The sequence below is a fragment of the Lepidochelys kempii genome, chromosome 3 (genome assembly GCF_965140285.1).
Source record: "Lepidochelys kempii isolate rLepKem1 chromosome 3, rLepKem1.hap1, whole genome shotgun sequence".
NCBI lineage: Eukaryota > Metazoa > Chordata > Testudines > Cheloniidae > Lepidochelys > Lepidochelys kempii.
In genome coordinates, this window is record NC_136382.1 from 107,167,119 (window position 1) to 107,190,171 (window position 23,053).

The window sequence follows — 23,053 nt, forward strand, 5'->3', positions numbered from 1 at the left end:
GGGTCCCTGTTTTCTGGAAATTGCTGCTATTATCACATTTTTCCCCCAAAAATGACTTAATTTCCAAAGTCACCATTCAAAGAGGGAGGGGGATGGCGGTGGCACATGGGCAGAGGTGACATGTGGGTAGGGAATGCAGGGTCACATCCCCCAGATTTCTGCTAGGAGACAGAGGCAGAGGCTGGGGGCTGGCTGCTGATGAGACTCGCTGCCAACTTCTCCCCTCCTCACGCAGGCTTGGGCTTGGCAAAATCACCATGGAGCTTCCTCTGGAAGGGCAGGGCGGCTGGCTGCTGATGAGACTCGCTGCTAACTTCTCCCCTCCTCACACAGGCTTGGGCTTGGCAAAACCACCATGGAGCTTCCTCTGGAAGAGCAGGGCACCTGGCTCCTTCACCACGTTGCAGAGCAAACAGCACTCACATCTGCTCTCAGCAGTGTCCACAGCGCCTCTCCCCAACTCATAGTTGGCTCCTGCCGTCTCCCCCTAGCACACAGCTGGCCTGGAGCTAGCCCTCAGTGCCTAGCATCTGTCCCCCACCTCCCATTCACAGCTGGCTCTAGCCCTCAATGCCCAGCATTTTTGTGCTGTAAAGGATTACATATTGCTCACGTTTGTCTATACATGTATTTTTTTTAGTATTAATATAACTTATATCTGAAATTTTTTGAAATATACATATTTGAAAATCTGAAATTACTGTTTTAGTTGCTGGAAAACACTGACCCTAGTCATGAGACATTGTTTCATAAGAAGAGTTGTGAAAGGTACAGAACTGTTATTAGCCAGTGGAAGACGCAAGCCTGAAACTTAGGTCTTCCTGGTTCCCATTCATTATTTGTATTCGAAATCTGCTTCAGGGGTTCTCATCTCATGCCATGTGGTACCTCCAGTGGGAGACTGAAAGCTGGGACCATGTTCAGGATCCAGGGTATAATCATGAAGCAGTTCAGCCAGCTGCTACAGTTGTTCCATCAGCAGCTGGGGTGTCTCTACTTATGGAGGTATGCTGCTGTAGTAGTAATAGCTGGGGCCCAACCTTAAAATGGTTCAAGGATGTTAGCATCCTACCATTTATGCTAAATGTAAGGCAGAGATGGAAAATTATGATTTTCAAAATCTTGTAATTCAGCCAAACCTAAACAGAATTCCATGGCACAAACTAGAGTCACATCTCTGGCTGCACTCCCCTTGCTGAATTTCAGTTGAGAAGTTAAAAGCTTCTAACAAAGTCAAGTTTTTTATAAAAGAGTGTTAGACAACCTTAATAGATAAGTTTGTTGCCAGATCCCTTTATAAATTGTCAAACATAGCAAGTGCACATTTCTAATTTATCATTTTAGCTACCAATGCACAACATGTCCAGTCAGAACACAAGAAATTTCCATGAACATATACTGGAAAAGAGTGGCTCAACCTATTATGGAAGAAGAATATGCAGGGCTCAAGCTATATTCAGCTGATGCATGACCCCTTGGTTATTTTGGCCTGCTCCAGGGCACGGTTTGAAAATTAGAAAGTTGTAACTCAGTGTTACTTCTCAGCTTCTCTTCCCCCTCCCCAGCTTTTTTTTCTTCTCCAGATGGTTGAGTGAGAAAGGGGAGCCATCCTTTACTAGGTGCTCTAAGCTTGGGAACTGTCTGAAATTCCTACCCTGCTCTTCCTGGGACTCCCACAGTTAGAACTACTCTTCCCTCACTGAACTGCTGCATTTCAGGGGAGGAAGTACTGAGCAGCTTCAGGAAAGAAGGAACAGCAGCTGCACTTCTAGCTCACAATCAGAGTTGTTCACAGGTTTTAGTGGAAGGTGTGGGAGGCAATGCCCCAATATCTCCCCACACAGCAAAGAGCCTGATTCCAACGCTTAAAAGTCGCAAGGCATGATTCAGGGAACAGATTTTTAATTTTAATCAAATACATTTTCTTCTTAACCATCACTCTCAAGAGACACAGGCTGGATACTTGTGCTTTAAGTAATGGCTAAGTGAGCATTAAGACATTTGTCAATCAATTATTCTCTCAGTGCATTAAAGTGCATCTATATATAAAATGCACAATAGGACAGATGCTTCTTTTGTAAACCTGCATATTTTCAATATTGTAGATCAAATGTATGGAGACAGTTGATGAGTAAGAATACAATTTAGTCACAGATTCCATGACTTTCTGGGAAGTCAGTGACTTCTTCCAGAGTGGCCAGCAGCCAGCCCCAGGAGCACTGGTCCTCAGGCTGAAGCAGCAGCCGGGGTTTGGTCTGGAGCAAGGGTGGTCAGCCCCTGGCAGGAGCAGCTGCTGAGGGACAGCTCCTCGCAGCGATCCAACTGTTAGTTGCCCCCACCCCCGGGTATTTTTAGTAAAGGTCTGGATAGGTTGCAGGCTTCCATAAATTTTTGTTTATTTCCCGTGACTTTTACTAAAAATACCCATGACAGAATCTTAATCTTATTAACAAGTTACTCTAGATAGCTACTTTGTCTTGTAGAATCAAGTTATTTGGAGACATCCTGGACATACTTGGACAAACTTATAGTGGATATAGTGTACTCAGGTTTTCCAAAAGCCTTTGACAAGGTCCCTCACCAAAAGGCTCTTAAGCAAAGTAAGCTGTCATGGGATAAGAGGGAAGGTCCTCTCATGGACTGGTAACTGGTTAAAAGATTGGAAACACAGGGTAGGAATAAATTATCAGTTTTCAGAATGGAGAGAGGTAAATAGTGGTGTCCCCCAGGGGTCTGTACTGGGACCAGCCCTATTCAACATATTCATAAATGATCTGGGGTAAACAGTGAGGTGGCAAAATTTGTAGATGATACAAAACTACTCAAGATAGTTAAGTCCAAAGCAAACTGCGAAGAGTTACAAAGGGATCTCATAAAACTGGGTGACTGGGCAACAAAATGGCACATGAAATTTAAGGTTGATAAATGCGAAGTAATGCACACTGGAAAACACAATCCCAGCTACACACAAAACGATGGGTTCTACATTAGCTGTTACCATGCAAGGAAGAGATCTTGCAGTCATTGTGGATAGTTCTCTGAAAACATCCACTCAATGTGCGAGCGGCAGTCAAAAAAGCTAACAATGTTGGGAATCATTAAGAAAGGGATAGATGACAGAAAATATCATATTGCCTCTACATAAATCCATGGTATGCCCACATCTTGAATATTGCCTGCAGATGTGGTCTTCCCATCTCAAAAAAGATATTTTGGGAAAAGGTACAGAAAATGGCAACAACTATGATTAGGGGTATGGAACAGCTTCCGTAGGAGGAGAGATTAATAAGACTGGGACTGTTCAGCTTGGAAAAGAGACGACTAAGGGAGGATATGACTGCAGTTTATAAAATCGTGACTTGTGTGGAAAAAGTAAATAAGGAAGTGTTATTTACTCCTTCTCACAAGAACTAAGGGTCAACAAATGAAATTAATATGCAGCAGGTTTAAAACAAATAAAAGGAAGTATTTCTTCACACAACGCACAGTCAACCTGTGTCAGGTTTCAGAGTAGTAGCCGTGTTAGTCTGTATTTGCAAAAAGAAAAGGAGCACTAGTGGCACCTTAGAGACTAACCAATTTATTTGAGCATAAGCTTTCAAGAGCTACAGCTCACTTCATCAGATGCATTCAGTGGAAGGGGAGAGAAACAAAGGTTCTCTCTGTCTGTTGTTGCTTTTGCCGGGACTAGAGCAGGAATGCAGGTCAGAACTCCTGTAAAAAGTCAGTAAGCAATCTACTTAGATATGCATTAGATTCTGTTTTATTTAAATGGCTGATAAAATAAGTTGTGCTGAATGGAATGTATATTCCTGTTTTTGTGTCTTTTTGTAACTTAAGGTTTTGCCTAGAAGGATTCTCTGTGTTTTGATTCTGATTACCCTGTAAGGTATTTACCATCCTGATTTTACAAAGGTGATTCTTTTACTTTTTCTTCAATTAAAATTCTTTTTAAGAACCTGATTGCTTTTTCATTGTTCTTAAGATCCAAGGGTTCACCTATGCAAATTGGTGAGGATTTTTATCAAGCCTTCCCCAGGAAAAGGGGTGTAGGGTTTGGGAGGATTTTGGGGGGAAAAGACGTTTCCAAGCGGGCTCTTTCCCTGTTATATATTTGTTAGACGCTTGGTGGCAGCAACAATAAAGTCCAGGGGCAAAAGGTAAAATAGTTTGTACCTTGGGGAAGTTTTAACCTAAACTGGTAAAAATAAGCTTAAGGGGGTTTTCATGCAGGTCCCCACATCTGTACCCTAGAGCTCAGAGTGGGGAAGGAACCGTGACAACCTGTGGAGATCTTTATCAGAGGATGTTATGAAGGCCACGACTATAACAGGGTTCAAAAAAGAACTAGATAAATTAATGGAGGATAGGTCTATCAGTGGCTAGTAGCAAAGATGGGCAGGGATCGTGTCCCTTGCCTCTGTTAAGCAGAAGCTGGGAATGGCCAACAGGGGATGGATCACTGGATTATCTGTTCATTCCCTGTGAAGCGCCTGACATTGGCCACTGTCAGAAGATAGAATACTGGGCTAGATGGACCTTTGGTCTGACCCAGTATGGTTGTTCATATGTAAACTTGTACATAATGTGAACTCCCCATTCTTGTGAGCAAGCAGGGAATTAAAATGTATATTTCCTGTTTCTTAAGCGTTCAGCACACAGACCTCTTGTAATTTCAACGCTCTGCTGGTTCACAAGAACAGAACCAACAGAGGGAGATTAAAAAACAAGATATAACAGCATTTTTCAAACTTTCTGAGCTGGGCCGCCCCTCCACCCCACCCTCCCTTCGAGTTACAATGTTTAGTTGTGCCCCCCAATACTTGCCCCTTCCCCCTTGGTTTTCAGGATGGGGGAAGACATGTGTGATAGTCTCTGGGCGCAGAAGTGTTGATACTGATCCACAGGCTTGGTGGCCTGCTGAGGTGAATCAGGGGGTGAAGGAGGTGCACAGCTGGCCCAAGCCACCTGGTGTCATGGCTCCCCTCTCAGAACATTCCTCCCCACCCCCTTAGAGGTTTTCAAACTGCAGGGTGTGCTCCCCTGAGCTGTAAGAACAAAAAATGCATGCTGATTTGTCAACAGTAGTTCACCCAAGTTACGCTTGCAAGAGTATTTAAGTGCTTCAAGTACAATTTTCAAATATAAGTTAGGGTTGCCCCTCCCAACTTTTTCTTCTAACATTACCTTTCTGAATTTAAAAACCTATCACCTTGGGTACTACTCTTCAATTTGGGTCCAAAAATATAACCAAGAAGCTACCTCAAACAGCCCATTCATAAGCTAGATAATGCAAGGGCTGTTGCCCTAAGCATCTGAGCGTGGAAGCTGAAATCACAGCCCATATAGCTGATAAGTCTCAAACAAACTTAATGTTCAAAGTGTAACAGATAGCAACTTTAAAAGCTATTCCCCCTACCATTCCCCCCCACTGGCGAAGCTCCTGCTTCTCAACAGGATCCACTAGATATGTGAGAAGTGTTCTCAAACAGCTCAGCAATGCATAAGCCAAGAAAATTCAGTCTTGGTGGATACTTATCCCAACCTGAAGACAAAGCTTCAATAAACTGGAAAATGGTGCTAAAACAGAGGTGCCAGGACCAAATTAGGACTAATGGTTACAACTTGGCTGCATACCAACTGACCTGTAGAAGACCTCCTGAACCAACAGAACCAGAGAGAAAACTTAAAAGGAACTCCTGATTCCAGACCAAGAAATGGGAGTTGTCAACGTGTCGTTTTGTTTGACTAAGAAATAGAACTGGAGACAATGGGGGAATCTCATGGGACCTAAGCCTCAGTTGGGACCTTACATAACACAATGCCACACTGACGCCTAAGACAGATTTTAGGTGTTGTACAAAAATTCTGTTCAATGAATCTGTCTGGACATATTTTTTCTCTGGCAGATGAGTTTTGGTCTTGCTCAGAGGGAGAAAGTCTTGCAGGCTAAACAAAGCTTTCAGCTCCAGAACTCTCCTGGGGAGCTTTCACCCCTTACAGTCCACAGAACTTGAAAAGGATGAACGAGGTGAACTTCCCACACCACCATCTGGAAATATTACTGTAGAGACGTGAGAAAGGAATTCCTTGATGAACATACATTACCTTGAGACAAGGTGGGTTAGGTAATATCTTTTATTGGACCAACTTCCATTGGTGAGATAAAAGAGCTCTGTGCAAGCTCTGTGTCTTCAGGTCTGGGAAATGTACTCAGAGTGTCACAGCTAAATACAAGGTGGAACAGATTATTCAGCATAAGTAGCTAGCATATATTTCAAGGCAAAGTGGCCTGTTAACACTACTCAAGCTTGGGGAGGGAGGGGGAGCACGCAGCTAAGATGCGGGTTATCTGTTATCTACTCAGATGGATGGCACTTAGATCTCACAAGAATAGGCTCTGAGGAGAAAGTCTGAGATATACACCATAACATACACAAAAACTGCCTTCAAAGCAAGTATCCTCCTCCAAAGAAGTAGATCACATCATTGAACACGCCCCGCAAATAAAACCCCTCTGACCACACTCACCCAAGTTGTCACCTACCACCCCATGCTGGAACCCATACAGGGTATCAAACAACTACAACCCATATTTGATAGGGAACCCACCCTGAAATAAATCTTTCCTGAAACCCCTCTTCTCGCCTTTTAACAAACCCCCAACCTCATCATCAGAATCAAGCTCCCCACGGAATACGACTCATTGACTCAAAACAGCACCAAATCCTGCCAGAACAACAGATGCACAAGCCTGCAGACATATCTCCACTACTACAATGATCAACACTCTCCACAAACACACCGTTCAAGATCTATGGGTCCTGCACATGCCTTTCACAACATGTGATGTGCAGGTGAACGAGCCTCTGATAGTGTGGCTGATGTGAAGCTATCCTGAAGGACAACCCATCACTCTCTCAGATCTTGGGAGACAGGCCAGTCCTTGCTTACAGACAGCCCCCCAACCTGAAGCAAATACTCACCAGCAACCACACAACAAAAACACTAACTCAGGAACCTATCCTTGCAAAAAAGCCCACTGCCAACTGTGTCCACATATCTATTCAGGGGACATCATCATAGGGCCTAATCACATCAGCCACACTATCAGAGGCTCGTTCACCTGCACATCTACCAATGTGATATATGCCATCATGTGCCAGCAATGCCCCTCTGCCATGTACATTGGCCAAACCGGACAGTCTCTACGTTAAAGAATAAATGGCACAAATCAGACTTCAAGAATTATAACATTCAAAAACCAGTTGGAGAACACTTCAATCTCTTTGGTCACTTGATTACAGACCTAAAAGTTGCAATTCTTCAACAAAAAAAACTTCAAAAACAAACTCCAACGAGACACTGCTAAATTGGAATTAATTTGCAAACTGGGTACAATTAACTTAGGCTTCAATAGAGACTGGGAGTGGATGGGTCATTACACAAAGTAAAACTATTTCCCCATGAAGAAAAGGAGTACTTGTGGCACCTTAGAGACTTAACATTTATTTGAGCATAAGCTTTCGTGAGCTACAGCTCACTTCATCAGATGCATGCGCAAATAAATTGGTTAGTCTCTAAGGTGCCACAAGTACTCCTTTTCTTTTTGCGAATACAGACTAACACAGCTGCTACTCTGAAACTTTTCACAAAGCAATCACTCTATATCTGATCTATCAGTCCTCATCCTCAAAGGAAACCTGCACAACACTTTCAAAAGATGAGTCTGGGAGCTTAAATTCATAACTTTGCTAGACAATAAGTATATGTAATGGGCCATAAATTCAGTGTGTCTATTCAAACAATCTGTAACCCATTAACAACCCACTAACAGCACTAGATGAGGTGGACTTGAGGGGGTTTCAGGATTTCTGTGCTGTGACAACACTGCTATGACCTTGGCACTGGGTTCAATCAGACAGTTAGGACGGGGGGCCAAGACACTGCTTATGCCAGGCACAGAGTCACTTACAGTAGTTGATCTCTAAAGCTGAACTTACAAATTGCCAGACTTTCAACTGGTCTTGAGGAAACTCCCACCCCAGGTATGTTCAGATGACACCTGTGCCCACTGATATAATTTCTTCTTTGTTCTTTTAAATAAAGAAATCTGTACTGACAATCTATCCAGAACAAAAATAGCTCTGAAATAGCTGGAAAAAGAGAAAGGTTGAGGAAAGTGTCACAGACACTTCAGTCTAAAATTTACCTACATTCCAAAGAAATGTGGCATCCCCTCACTTTAAATGTTTAGAATTATCTACCTCAGAAATAAAGAATTATGAGATTAGAGTTATTTATACTAAAGGGAATTAATTTCACAGCATTTTAAATCTCTGTTAAGAATGATATTTCTGATCCTCTCATTTTGTGTCTTTGATACACAGTATGCCCCATGTTGGGACACTGGTAGGTTGAGAGACATGCTCCCACCCCGACGATCTTATAGTATAAAGACAGCCAGTATACAGAAAACACTGAGAAACCCAAGAACAGGATATAGATATTTGTGTGATGCCACGTAAGAGTTTTATCAACATATGTTTGGGACTGCAAGACTCATGAGCAGGAAAGCCACAAGACAGATATCCACCTTATCACAAACAAAGGCTGAACATACTTTGGACCGCACTGTCACATCAGAAACGTTCGTTCACAAATGTTTCAAGAAGTATTAACAGGTTTCTCTGGACTATGTTTTAAATCTCTTCTCTAAAGCAATCTTTCCAACTCTTGAGTTATCCTCTACCCAACTGTACATTACCAGGAGGGAACCATAAAAGAGCCTAATCTTTTGTTACATAAAATATCAACAAACTGAAAGATCAGGTATCTCTGGGCCTTCTATGGATAAAAACACACACCGCGCCCTTCACGAAAACCTGAAGTCTCCCATTTTCATTAACAAAGCTCCCATTTCTAGTTCAGCAGGGTAATGAGATGTAACTTAAATATCACTGTTGCAGGACTGAATCCTCTTGCATCCTGGGCCTTGAGACAATAATTCTGGAAGCAAAATTCCACAACTGGAGGTAATGGAATGTTTCTCTGCAGTTTTGTTTTATTTATTTATTTTGTTTGTCAGCTATTTGAAGTTAAGCAGGTTTGAGTGCTAGCAGTAGTCATCGAAGAGACAGCTTAGTGGGCAGAGAGTAGATGAGCAGATAGATTGCATGATTAATTGCAGAATCTCATGACAAGTTTATATCATACTGCAATGTATTACATAAATATATTTACACAACATATTAGGTAACTTTAATATTTGTTTTTTGATAGCCTCTGTGCTAGCCACTGTACACATATGCATTGTAAATCTGGGGCAGGAATTATCTCAATCTAAAAGACAAGGGTTGGGGACAGGAATATAATGTCAGCAAATGAATGCTGTGATCATGACAGCTTTATTAATTACATTTATCTAACTGACTTATAAAACACAACAAGTTACCCTTGCCAGGAAGATGTAAGATCGGAGGAGTGATCCCTGAAAGTCTGGTCAGTAGGGACTGAGAGTTGTTCTGATGATTTTTTTTAAAGCCAAGTTTGATGAGTTTTGTAAGTTCAGATGGCCTTTAGTCTAATTTCAAGAAAACACTTATTCTGTCTGAAAGGTGAGATCATATAGATTACTGACATCTGAATTTCTTTAAAGAAATGTTCTGGTAACTGGACAGACAGACAAAACTACACACAACTTTAACCAGCTGAAATGCAGAAAGCAGCATCAAGGAAAGGAAAGAGCCTTGGATCTCAAAGTCCTCTCTGCACAGCTGTCAAAAGTAACTGGAACCAGATCAGGACCACTGCTCTTTATGTAACCTCATGACTGAAAATTCAATTTGAAGGAGCGTACAGGCAGCCCCGAGAGTCACCACTTTCCAAAGCGTTGGTTCCCCTATCCGCTCTCATGCTGAGTTGGCATGCACTCCCAGGGAGTGGAGATACCAACAGCTTTTTCTTCTTTGAGTATTAAAGATTAAAACTCACTCTACACAAGCCATTAATACCCTAGGATCAAGCCACTCCAGAAGTTAGGTGGAGGGCAACCTTAAAGAGTATTGAGTTGAAGATGCAGGAGAGGGGCTAGCCATATGCAACGGACATTAGTGGGCCCTGACTGACAACAATTTTAGAGGGAGCTGGCAGTGTCCCCTACATGTAAGTTGCTTAATTTCCATTTTAAAAGATTCTTTGTATTCTCTGTGAGAGGCTTTAACACTTCCTTTATTTGCATCAGGCCTTTAGAGTTTGGGAGGGAAAAGACTTCTCTAGCCTTGAGGCTTTGCCCCATGAAATTCCATTCGCTGGGCAGAGTTATAAATGGTTAAAAAATACCATTTCCTTTCTCACTTGCTTCTCTCTGGAAAATGTTGGCAGCCTGTCAAAATAGCTGAGCATGAACATTCTAAAGATCTATGCTCACATTGCTACCAAGGCAGCAGCAACAGACACTGCACTGGAAATCCCTGAGAGCTACTGAAGCAGCTCTGGTCAGAGGGAGGCAGTGGGCAAGGGCACGGGCACGTTTGGCTCCCCAACCACAACTGAACAGTCCATGTTGTCCCACCATCCCATCTCATGTGCACATGCGCTCTAGTGCATATGCATGACAGTCCAATTACATGATCACCTAATAACCCCTCTCCCCCTTAGGCTCTATATTATTCAGCGCACAGACTGGATGTACGAGGTTGCACATTTGGCTTTTCCTAATTTTGGAGTGCTGGGCCTTGCAACCTAAAGAAAAGTCAAAACTAAAAAAGTTTAAATTTGTTTTAAAATATCTGTTCAAAATCCAGGGCTTTCTGTTCATTGCAATAGGAACTGAATTTCTTCCTGAACTTTCTTCTTGTACTACCTATTAGCAGAAAAATGGAAGCCTGATGGCTTAAATTCCAGGAAGTCTATACTCATAAAAAGAAAAGGAGTACTTGTGGCACCTTAGAGAGACTAACAAATTTATCTGAGCATAAGCTTTTGTGAGCTACTGCTCACTTCATCGGATCCACTGCATGCATCTGATGAAGTGAGCTGTAGCTCATGAAAGCTTATGCTCAAATAAATTTGTTAGTCTCTAAGGTGCCACAAGTACTCCTTTTCTTTTTATGGATACAGACTAACACGGCTGCTACTCTGAAATATATCCATAAAGAAGCTTAAACTCCCAGTGTTTGAGTGATTAGCTATTTTCAAACTTAAACATATCCCAATAAATATTTTAATGTATTAATACAAGTATTGACACAAGAATTTTGGGTTTTGTTTTAAAATACAATAGTGTGGTGTTTTTCTTGCTTGACCAATTCATTTTTGGATAACAAGTCCTGACAGCAATTAAGTAATGTTGTAATATTACTATCGCACAGTAATTGCAAAAGGAAGTAATGAAGTAGGTAGAAAAACAGTAGGTGAAAAAATTAGAGATCGCACCCTGGCTGCATTTATAAATATCATGGCTGCTACTGTTTACTCCAAGAATTGTGACCAGTTTGAGCCCCAGAGAGGAAATCAGTTGAAGCCCATAAGCCTGCTACTCCAAGCTGGTGCCCTGCCTTAATTTATTTTCCTCTCAGACACAAAATGAAGATGTAGAATTAAATAATGTCACTGACCTGGCTGTGTATTGCTTTTCTGCCTCTGTTAAGATTTTGAAGGCTTGAAAGTCTTCACACCTGGTCTTTATTGGAACTTTGTTAACAGATTTTTGATAACTAACAGCTTAACTGACCTGTTGATGAACTGCATTTTTACTTATCCCTGCTCCTTGGATACTAGCTTTCAGAGTTAGATATTTTACATTTTAATTTGGGGGGGGGAGAACAGGACAGGGCTATTAACATTAATTCTTAGACAATTAAGGCATTTTAGAAAACCAGTCTTGCTGGTTTGAAAACTGCCTTACTTCATTAGAATGGAACTTGTCAGACTGAATTGCAAGTGGTTCACTGGCAGGGGAAGCTACTGAGGAGCCAGGCTGGGAGTCTGGCACCTCAGGGTATGTCTATCTCCAATGCAACTAAAAACCCATAGCTGGCCTCTGCCAGCTGACTCAGGCTCATAGGGCTTGGGCTAGGAATCAGTTTAACTGTGGTGCAGACGGTCAGACTTAGGCTGGAGCCTGGACTCTAGGACCCAGCTGGGGGGGAGGGTCTCCCAGCAGCGCTTTAGCATTGCCAGTGTAGACTAGCCATTACACTGCAATTAGACACTGGCTGGTCTGTGTAAGCTGACTTGGGCTTGCAGTGCTTGGGCTAAGGGGCTGTTTAACTGAGGTACAGATGCTCAGACTCAGGCTGTGGTGGGAACCCTCCCACCTTCCAGAGCCTGATAGCCTGGGCTGAAGCCCAAGCTCAAATGTCTACACCACAACTGAGGAGCCTCTTAGCCTGAGCCAGCTGGCATGGGGTTTTAAATGGCAGTAGATATATCCCTAGTGAGCCACAGTGAGACAAGCACTGCTGATTTCACAAGTAATGACATCCCTCTAACCCTCAGGGGCAATGAGCAGAATGAGTGGGAAATCTGTGATCCCCATTAGAGGAAACATGTAAGCTGTTTACAGTGAATGTGTGGCTGTGTAGAGGAGAAGGGGTTCTTTGTGCTATGGCTTAACTCTGAATTTAGGCAGAGGAAGAAGAGTAGAAGACTTCCTGAGGTCCAATAGGAACCCTACATGCAGGAGTAATTCACATGAGAAGTACTTTTATGGCCTTCCATAACACCTATGTTTTAGGTATCAGATAGTTTCATTGTTTTCCTTGTTTATGCAAGTTTTATCCAGAGAAAGATTTCAAAAGCTAATAAAATGGGATTGTAAAACAGATTGGCAAAGGGTTCAGGAGTGTATAGTAACAAACTAAGATTATTTAGGACTTCAGACTGAAAAGATACCTTTAAACTGATAACTGTTTATGTTGAGGTTATTGTTAGGTACGCTAAATATCGGATACAGAAAGGAATTCTCTTTCCGGCTTAGAGAGAAAAAAAAGGGTGCTTTCACACTGAGAAAGCAGAGAAACTGCCCATGAGCATGGAAGGGATTAAGCAGTTAGCCCCGCCCCATTATACCTGCAGCTAGTTACTGCCCTACCTGATAGGAAGGATGACTGCCACCCAAGGCAACCACTAGGGAACACATTCCGTCTCCCAGGCTTCAGCCAAGGGAGACTGCAGAGGAGACCTAGGAGCCTTCAGCAAATGACATAACTGGGTGGCTGCAGTCCAGAGACATTGTGGGGTTTGGCTGCACCAAACTTACTGCTGTCCTGCCTGGAGGAGCCTGGGACTGCAGCAGGGTACCACCCAACATCCACAGGAGGGAGCTCTGGGCAGCAATCCACCCCAGCAAATTGAACTATAAGTGCCAGGTCCCAAACTGAAGGAACACTAGTTGGTAGTAGCCCAGGGCAGTGGATTTAGACTCCCTGCTCGGAGAATCTCCTGTTCAGAGGAGAACTCACACAGGGCCCTAGGCTGGGACCTGGTGGAATGAGAGATCCCGGGTTCTCCTACCACCACTGTCTGAAAGACTGAGGCATCTTGACCTTGAAGTCAAGTGCACCAACCACTAAACTACCTGGCCATCCATGTACCCTATTACACACACACAAAGAAATCACAAGATTAGAATGAATACATAATCAACCACTTCGTATACTTAGTCCAAGTTTTGACAGCTTTGATTAACACCAAAATGTGAACATTTGATACATTTCTAAAATTCTGGTCCAGATGCTAGTATTTAGGGTGGGTATTAAATTATCCCTGTCCCTCTCTTCATGTCTTTTTTTAAGCTATTTTCAAATAGGGTTGAGGATTGATAGTGAACATTAGTTCAGTTTTGTGTTGGCATAAGTCTTTACGAGGGGAAGCTCATCATGTGAGTTATTATAAAGCATGATAATTTTGGATCAGGTTTAAGGGTTGGCAAATGTTACACTAGTAGGCTGCCCAGACAAGATCAAGTCTAGTATAAGCCTTGTCTACACTAGGAAAATTTTAGCCAAAATTTCCTACCATTGCTAAAAACAGTGGGAATGTTTACGTAGACCAGACACTGCTGATATCTTAGATCAACATGTTTTCTGACCTTGTCCAGAGTAAATCTAATTGACTGTGCTTCAACCACCACTGAACAGTCCACAATAGGATTTTTCCAATGCTAACACGAGTAGTAATTGAGCATGTTTGCCACAGTTCCAGATATAAAAGTCAGAACTCAGCTCTCAGGTTACAAACCATAAGAGCCAACTTGGTACTAGTAGAAAAGAGACTGTGTAAATGCCTTATTGTTGCAGAGAAAAGAAACAAGCCTATCAATCAGCTCAGGGGAGATAAGTTAAAGGAAACAAAAGAAAAATATTCCATTGCAACAATGCATTTTAGACAAATTCATAACTTTGCATATATCTTTTGCAAATTGGGAGTTGCTAACTGTATACACAGTGACTACACATTTTTTGTACTTACAAATAAGCTTGTGATGCATTTATCTCTTGCCACTTCCTATTAAGGAAAGTGGTAAAGCACAAAGTGCACATAAGCACATGCCTCATGTAGGCCTATGAAACAAGTACAAGGTATCCAAGGTTAAAGATTTGTGGGTTTGGGTTGCCTAACTTCAGATTAAATAACTGAAGGTTAATTGAAAAACAAAAATAAAAACTGAACTACAAATCTGGATACTGAATGAATGCCCTCATGTACTACACTGTTGTGAATCTTTAGAAGAAAAAGTTTAAACAATTTCATCTAAAGGTGGCTTGTAAAGAAAAATAATGGGTTTCTCTTTTTTTAAACTAGGAGGTGCATAAAGGAACCCTAAAAGTTTAAGATTCCTCTAATTAAAAATTCAAGTCTTATTTATAGAAATAGTAGGGGTGTGACAGTACATACACTAGGGAAACCTGTTGAATTCAGAGGGCACATTCTCTCTCTTTATTCAGACTATTTAGAACAGAATTAACTACATTAAAAAGACACCCAAGATCCTGACAAACAGCTGCAAAAGCTTGGGCTTTTGGGGGCAAGGGGCGCCGCAGTGGTGGCAGGGAGAAGGCAGAAAGGATTCTACAGTCCTACCTCAGAGAAAGCTCTGAAAGGAGACTTCTAACATAACAATGAAAAAACAGGTAAAGAGCCCAGATACTATAATGATGGAAGCTATTAGCCTGAACCTGCTCTTACTGAAGAGAATGTGAAAGCTCCCACTGACTTCAGTGGAAGTAAGATCAGGGCCTAGTAGATGCGCATTCCCAATATTAAAAAAAATGTTCAGACCTGTTTTCTTGTAAAATCAATCACTAAAATGAGACAGCCACTTGTCTCCCATCTTCAGGTTAACCTTTAAAAAAGTTACATAAAATAAGTTTGTACTTAAGCGCACGCTCACCACACTGTTTATTTGGGGCAATTTACACTTTAACTCAGCTTTCATTTGCAATTCATCTTTTATAGCTTCTGCTTTCATGAGCTGATAATTTACCTTTAAGAGTAGATTTTCACAGTAAGTCCTCATCTACATTAGAAAAATGTATGCTTAGCTGATTTTTTTTAATTGCTTTTGAAATAGGGTATTTTATATCATATAGATGAGGCTTTAAAAGGACAGATCTGGGAACTCAACTTTGACAGTATGTCAGATTTTAAAGTGTGTAACAAGATTTTACTAATAGCTAATGCCAATTTTTAAACCTACAGCAAGTTCTCACTACCAACCTAAATTGAAACCTAAAGCAGCAGAGAATGAAAACACTGTAATAACTGTGAAACTAAGATCACCACCACATTACTGATATTTTCGTTTTCTTAACTTGTTCCCCACATACACGTCCAATCTATAATCTACTCTGAAAACTGATCTGCATTTTTAACTTGACTTATTGCTACTGTATTTGAACTGATGGGTTTCTCCTATGGAGCACAATAATTCCCCTATTAATTTCAAGGTAATTTAATTATGGAAACTATTCTGTTACCATAATAGCCAACAGCAAATAAGGATAGAAAACAAAGGGGTTTCAAAGCTTTTGGAAATTGAAAGACTAGAGACAATTAGTTTATTAGACTGGCAACTCTATTTTTTAACCATATTACTTGAATAAAAGAATAATAATAGAGGACTGTCACTTATAAATAAGACTCGCTGGACAATGAAAAAAGGTTCCCCACTCCGGCCACCAAGAGACAGCCTTAAAATAATATCAGCTAGCATTTTAATCACTTTCTTAAAGGTTATCCAGTGCAACTGTAGTTGTAAAAAGCAGATCCTGGAGTAACTGTATAATCCATTCATTTTTCATACAGTCTCTAATGCAAAAGTAAAAGTCATTTAACTTCAGTCTGAAACATCAGCACTGATTTTTATTAAATGACAGGTGCTCTGAAAAGAGCAGTAGACAGGGAAAATGCTTATTTAATCCTCCCCCCCCCCCCGTAAGATTATTTTGCAACATAGGATCCTGCTTTCATGATATAGTAATTTCAGAAGAATGTCAAGCACAGAAATTATTCACAGTGCAGTTAAGTAAACTGTTACAAGAAAGTTCTAGGCTCATACCAGATAAGAGCAAAATACAGCACAAGTGCATAAAATGTTCTGTGATTATGCAACTTTAGCAAGAGTTATATAAATGCAGTACTCAAGTCTTCTAAACATTTACTTCCATATCCATGAGATATTTTGTCCAAAAAAAAATCTGCTATCAAATATAAGCCCTAAACCAATGCAATAGTAACCAACAAGCCTAACAAAGTAAAAGAAAAAGGGAAAATCATGGAGGCCTAATTTAATGAATAATTTCAATACTACACTAATGAGATTCACCAAGAACTGATTTTAAATTACTTTTGAGAAAATTCTCCTATTTCATGTTCTAATTTATTACACAGGCTAAAACTTACATGTGCTTCTGTCATAGTGACAAAGAGTTGTCACTTTGGATGGGCTATCACCAGCAGGAGAGTGAATTTGTGTGGGGGGGTGGAGGGTGAGAAAACCTGGATTTGTGCTGGAAATGGCCCAACCTGATGATCACTTTAGATAAGCTATTACCAGCAGGACAGTGAGGTGGGAGGAGGTATTGTTTCATATTCTCTGTGTGTATATAAAGTCTGCTGCAGTTTCCACGGTATGCATCCGATGAAGTGAGCTGTAGCTCACGAAAGCTCATGCTCAAATAAATTGGTTAGTCTCTAAGGTGCCACAAGTACTCCTTTTCTTTATGTGCTTCTGTACTTTTTCAATTTAATTCATCGGTGTACTTTTATTCTAAAAATTAGCATGTCACGCTTCTGTTAACAGGACTTCACTTGATAATTCAATGCCAATTTACTACCCTAACTATTCTAAACGGGTGTTAAAATATAGCCTGATTTATCCAAACTAAGTGAAAATACAAATATTTATTCTGATGGACAGGTTTTCCTTCTGCACTTGATTTTTTTACATTTAGATTCTTTGTTAGATTGAAGCCTTTAATTTGAAGGAAAAAATTCATATTTGTTTTAAAAGGCAATTGTGATTGAGAATGTTTGAGTACGGAAATTAAATATCCATAACTTCTGCACAATCAATGGATGCAGGGAGTCTCCATAATTTTTTGGCATCTAATAAAGTCAGAGTTTAAATTGTCAACATAGAAAATTATTTCTAGTTCTTATGGTTTCAGACTAGGTTTTCAAATGAAAGCAAATATGGCATTGTCTAATTAAAATTGCAGATTGACTAAAGAAGTGGCAAAATCCTCATCCATGCAAAATCAAGGAGTTCAATTTCAAAAAGCACACTGCAGAGAAGGGAAGGGTATCATGGTCTCCAACTAGGGTGATCAGATAGAAAGTGTGAAAAACCAGGACAGAAGGTGGGGGCTAAATAGGAGCCTACATAAGAAAAAGTCCAGAATATCGGGACTGTCCCTATAAAATCAGGACATGTGGTCACCCTATCTCCAACTGGTACAGTCACTAGGACTGCAATAGTAAAGGCAGACTGGGTTTTGGTACTCCTCAATACAAGTAGTTCATGGTCAAGTTATCCATTCTGTGGCCTCCCTTGGTCTGTCCATAAACCAATCCTCTCTGTTACCAGAGGGTAGTGCTTCACAGTACACTGATAGTGCACAAGTTAAACATGTGTGGCCTCTCCACTGTGTGCCCCAAACAATGAACTGCTGCATTTTGAACACTATTTACATGCATATGGGCCTGGAAAGGTATCAACAACTCAATCTCAACTGCTTGACTCTGAATCCTAATTTAAAAATACACAAAAGACTTCATTATGAAACAGCTGAGGCTGTCACACCTTTCCCCCATTTGCACTTCTGTGCACAACCTTTAACCATTTTATTTTTTGTCCCAATGCTAGTTTAGTAAAGAAGAACTGCCTGCAGAATGGCAGTTAAACGGATTAATGAAAAGCTTACATTAGCAGAGTTAAGGTTGTGGTGCATGGTCTCTCAGTTGCGGTAATGGTAAGCTGTGTGTTTTTGTGGGTGGAGGAGTAAAGGGATAAACCATTAGGTGGCTCATCTTTTCATTTTCTTGCTCTTAAGGGTTTGTCAAGCATGTGTGTGTAGCAACTGTAACTGCTTCACTACAAATATTTTTGTATCTTAGTTTATTTAATTCATAATTGAGGGGTGAGACTTAGAAGCAGAAGTGAAATTTTTTTGGGGTGCATCAGCAGCTGCGCATTATTAGCCTTCTCTGTTATAGAATAAAATCCAACAGAAACGTGGAGCTTCTCAGAGAAGGTTGTGAGAGCCTTGCTCCCAACCATCTGGCTTGTGGCACAATGAATAACTTTTAGGCCCAAGGAAGGACAAGCGAAACAAAAATTCCCACGAAGTCAGAGATTCTGATTTTTAATCAATCCTGTACTGATTTTAACAAAAGACACCTTAAGATTTCTAGTGCCTCTGATTAAGAACTTGTGAAGAGAAAAGGTTATAATGGAAATCCACATGTATACATAGACCCAGCATTCTTAAATTTGGGGCAATTTGACTGGGCTAAATAAACTCAAAATCTATAAAATATACTCACATTTTGGTTGTTTAGTACTAACTGTTACATTCTATAGGAACATGGGAATTATCCTACTGGATCAGGCCTGAGGTCCACCAAATCTATTCTATTGTCTCCTTCCTCAGTGTCCAGCACCAGGTATCTCAGAGGAAAGTGGAAGAACCCCACAGTAGGCAGATGTGGGATAATCTGCCACCCACACTAGGTCTCATCCTGACCTCCCGTAGCTACAGCCTGAATTATACCCTGAAGAATGAGGTTCAACAACCTTTCCACAAATTTGTGTTATGTTAGCTCTGATTATTCTTGATATCCATACAAATGCCTATTCCCTTTTCTTCAATCACTTCCTGTGGCATTGAGTTCCACGGTTAAGTTAAATGTGGTGTGAACAAATTTACCTTTGGTTTTGAGTGTTCTCTTCTTGGATTATGAAATGAGAATAGACGTTCCCATTCTTTATTTTATATACTTTTCTAAACTAAACCCTAGTCTTTTCAGTCTTCATATGAGAGTTTTTTCCATGTCCTTGATCATTCATTGCTCATTTCTGAACTTCCCCTAGTTCTTCAATATTTTTGAGACAGGGTGACCAGTACTGCACACAGCATTCCAGATGAAGCCACATTATTGATTTACAAGGGCATTTTACATCTTTTGTATTATTTATCATCTCTTTCCTTATGAACCCTAAATTTGTTTGGTTCAAAACTGCAGCTGCCAATTGATAAGACATCTTCACGGAGCTGTCTACAATGACACCCAGGTTCCCTTTCATGAGTTGATGCAGTTCATTTGCAACTGTGTAAGATATATAAGTAGTTTACATTTCTCTCTCCCAACACGCATTGCTCTGAAAGAGAATATTACTCTGAAAAAGAATATTCACCTCCTCTGAGACAGGGTAGGTAGGATTTGAATCTGTGACCACTTCTGTACAAAGCACAAGATTACACTACTCCACTAAGCTATTGCATCAAGTAAACAGTGCTAGCACTGTACTATTTTATATATATACACACAACATGGAAGAGACACTAAACAAAATAAAAACATATCGAATTGTGTTATTGTGATGAGTTTAAGGAATGTGGGAATCTAATTCAGAATACAAATACTAATAGTGGGTGGCCCTCGAGATCTCATTATAAAATATTTTTTAAAATGAGTTTTCTTTTAGTTTTGAGATTTAAAAAGTGTAGATCATGAAAGAAAGATAAGGACTTCAAATCAATAAATAATCAGACAACCAGATTTCCTAGTAATTTAAATTAATTTTGGCATTTAATCCTCACCACAATTTTTACACCACCCACAACTTATCACCCTCTTCTACTGAGCTGGAGCACATGATCTGGTTCATTTTAAACTCCTTTAATCTACTCTAACCACTTGCTTTTGTGTGTCTAAAAAGCAACACTAATGCCTCCTGATTAAGTGTGCACAAGCTTCTGAAATTAAACCCACTTCTGAGTTGCAGAAAGTTGACATGCATGTCCTTGTTGGTCTTGGGCTACAGTAATGCACTCTGACTCTTCGCTGAGGCAACAATGAGCCTATGAGGTGGTATGGCTTTCTGGAAAGAATACTTTGCTCTGCTTAAAGCATCTTTCAGAGAACTCAAAGAACTTCACAAATGTCAAGGCCATGAACGCATTATGGTGGATGCGGTGATAGCAACAAGTCATGACACACAGCTGTTGCAACTACAGTTCCCCTGTGGATTCTTTTCTAGGAACTATGCTAGGCAAACTATGCTAAATTATCTCTTTAGCTACACTGGTAGCACTACTTGTAACTGTGTAACACAGCTCTCAGATTTCAGAGTAGCAGCCGTGTTAGTCTGTATCCATAAAAAGAAAAGGAGTACTTGTGGCACCTTAGAAATTAACCAATTTATTTGAGCATAAGCTTTCGTGAGCTACAGCTCACTTCATCGGATGTATGAAGGGAGCTGTAGCTCACAAAAGCTTATAATCAAATAAATTGGTTAGTCTCTAAGGTGCCACAAGCGCTCAGATGAATCCCAGTTCCCACTGGTCACAGAAGTATTGCTGGAATTTTGCTTCCATGCACTGCTAGTGGGAATCTACTGCCTTAGCACAACCTAGCCAGTACTACATAGTTTTAAAATGGCATTTTTTACAAGTAGATGCCAAAGCGCTTTACAAAGATATGCAGGTACTCTATTTTTGCAAATTAGGAAACAAGCACAGAGTTATTTAATTATTTGAACAAGGTCACTGAGCCTGTAGCATCATCAGGAATAAAATACAGATTTCCTGTTTCCTAGTACTTCCCAGCACTTGCTTTGGATGGACTTCACTGTAAAGCTTTTGCAAGTGACATACTTCCCCGCCAGTAGCCAATGTTACCCAGGAGCTCAGCAACTTAACCTCCCCAACCCAGCAAGTTGAGACCTCTGAAATATATATTAACCCCATACTAACAGTACGATCCCAAGACTACACGCGCAGAAATCCCCCCACCCCCAGTTGGATAAGCCTAATTACCCGGCTCCCAGCACTGCCCGGGCACAAGCCCAAGCACAACAGGAGTCGATGGCGCTGAAATTGCCATGCCCACATCATATCTCGGGAGCACGGCGACTGCCCTCGGGCAGGTCACATCCCCCACCCCAGCCTGCAACGTTAACCCCAGGACATGCCCCCAGCGCAGAGCCCCCGCTGCAGGGGGAAGAACAGGCTCGGGGCGACGCAGGGGGGTGCCCAGCACGCGCGGCGGGGGGAGCCCTTGAGGGAAGCCCCCCGGTGCCTTCAGGGCGGCAGCCACTGGGCGGGGCCAGGCGCCCCCGGTTGGGGGGATGACAGGGCGGTTGCGGGAGGCAGAATCTCCCCCCCCGCACCAGGGGGCTGCTCAGCGGGGGCAAAGGGCGGCGGTCCGGGGGAGGCGGTGCCAGCCCGCGGGTCCGCTGGTGCGGGAGGGTAGCGGCCGGTACCTGGAGCACCACCTCGCTGGGCAGCTGCGCGGCGCGGAACAGCTCCAGCACCCGCCCGTTGGGCGCCACCTTCTTGGTACTCTCGGTGTCGCAGTAGGAGAAGAGGTCGCAGTAATAGCGCTGCTCCGCCTCGCTCAGCGTCAGGCCCTCCATCGCGCGCCGCCCGCCGGGCAACCGCCGCCCGGCCGGGGGGGAGGAGGGGCGAATCCCGCGAGCCGCTTCCTCTCGGGCCCCGCGCGCGCGCGCCCCGCTGTCCCTGCGAGGCTCGGCCGCTGCGCTCGCGCTGTGGGGGCCGCACCGGAAGCGCGGGGCCCGCGGGGTGGGCGTGGCTATAAAGTTTCTCGGCCCCGCCTCCTCCTCCTCCTCCTCCTCCTCCCCCAGCGAAGCCGCCGCCATTTACTGAGCCCCGGAGATGAGAGAGGAGGGAGAAGGAGTCTACTGAGCAAAACACGCCCCTCCCCCAGACCCGGATGTGAGGTCAGGCCGGCACCCTTCGTGTGCCGGAAGGTGACAGGACCGAGGCGCCTGCAGCGCCCCCCGTCTGCGTGGCGGGCTGAAGCTTGGTGCCCGCCCCGGTGCCTGGGCTGCTCCCCGGTGCTGCCTATGGCAGGAGGCGGGTCCGGCGCGTTGAGCGGCGGCTGAGTTGTGTGGCTCGCGGTGGTGACCCCTGTTTTAGGCAACGGTTTTAGGCATCCCTGTTTTTAAGGAACCATCCCTGGACCGACCATCCCTTATTTCAGTGACTTGCCCCATAAGTAAGCGGGGGTGGGGGCTGAGTCAGACCTTTGCAGAGCAGCACTAAGCAAGGTAACTATTGATCACAGGTGCGGGAACTACGGGTGCTGGGGGTGCTCCTGCACCCCCTGGCTTGCAGTGGTTTCCATCATATACAGGCTTTACAGTTTGGCTGAATGGCTCTCAGCACCCCCACTATACAAATTGTTCCAGCACCCCGCTATTGATTAAACCTTGTGCTGAGCGTGAAATCAGCCTGAAGAGCCCTTGTCTGTTAATCAACACTGAGCACAAAACTAAAACAAAAAACAGAAGATCAAAGTC

General features: G+C 42.4%; 1 protein-coding gene across 13 annotated transcripts in view; it reads right to left on the reverse strand.

Annotated features, from left to right (window-relative positions):
- The window catches only part of REPS1 (RALBP1 associated Eps domain containing 1), a 106,929-nt gene extending 84,511 nt beyond the window's left edge, over positions 1 to 22,418 (reverse strand). For 4 of the 13 annotated variants that reach the window (XM_073337470.2, XM_073337464.2, XM_073337466.2 and 1 more), the window contains exon 1: positions 21,995 to 22,416. In XM_073337470.2, the coding sequence (XP_073193571.2) occupies positions 21,995 to 22,390 (396 nt within the window). In that variant the 5' untranslated portion in view covers positions 22,391 to 22,416. Of the gene's footprint in view, positions 1 to 21,994 lie in introns of all 13 variants that reach the window. The other 9 variants (XM_073337471.2, XM_073337468.2, XM_073337467.2 and 6 more) reach the window with 4 other exon arrangements.
- Between the last annotated feature and the right edge of the window lie 635 nt (positions 22,419 to 23,053).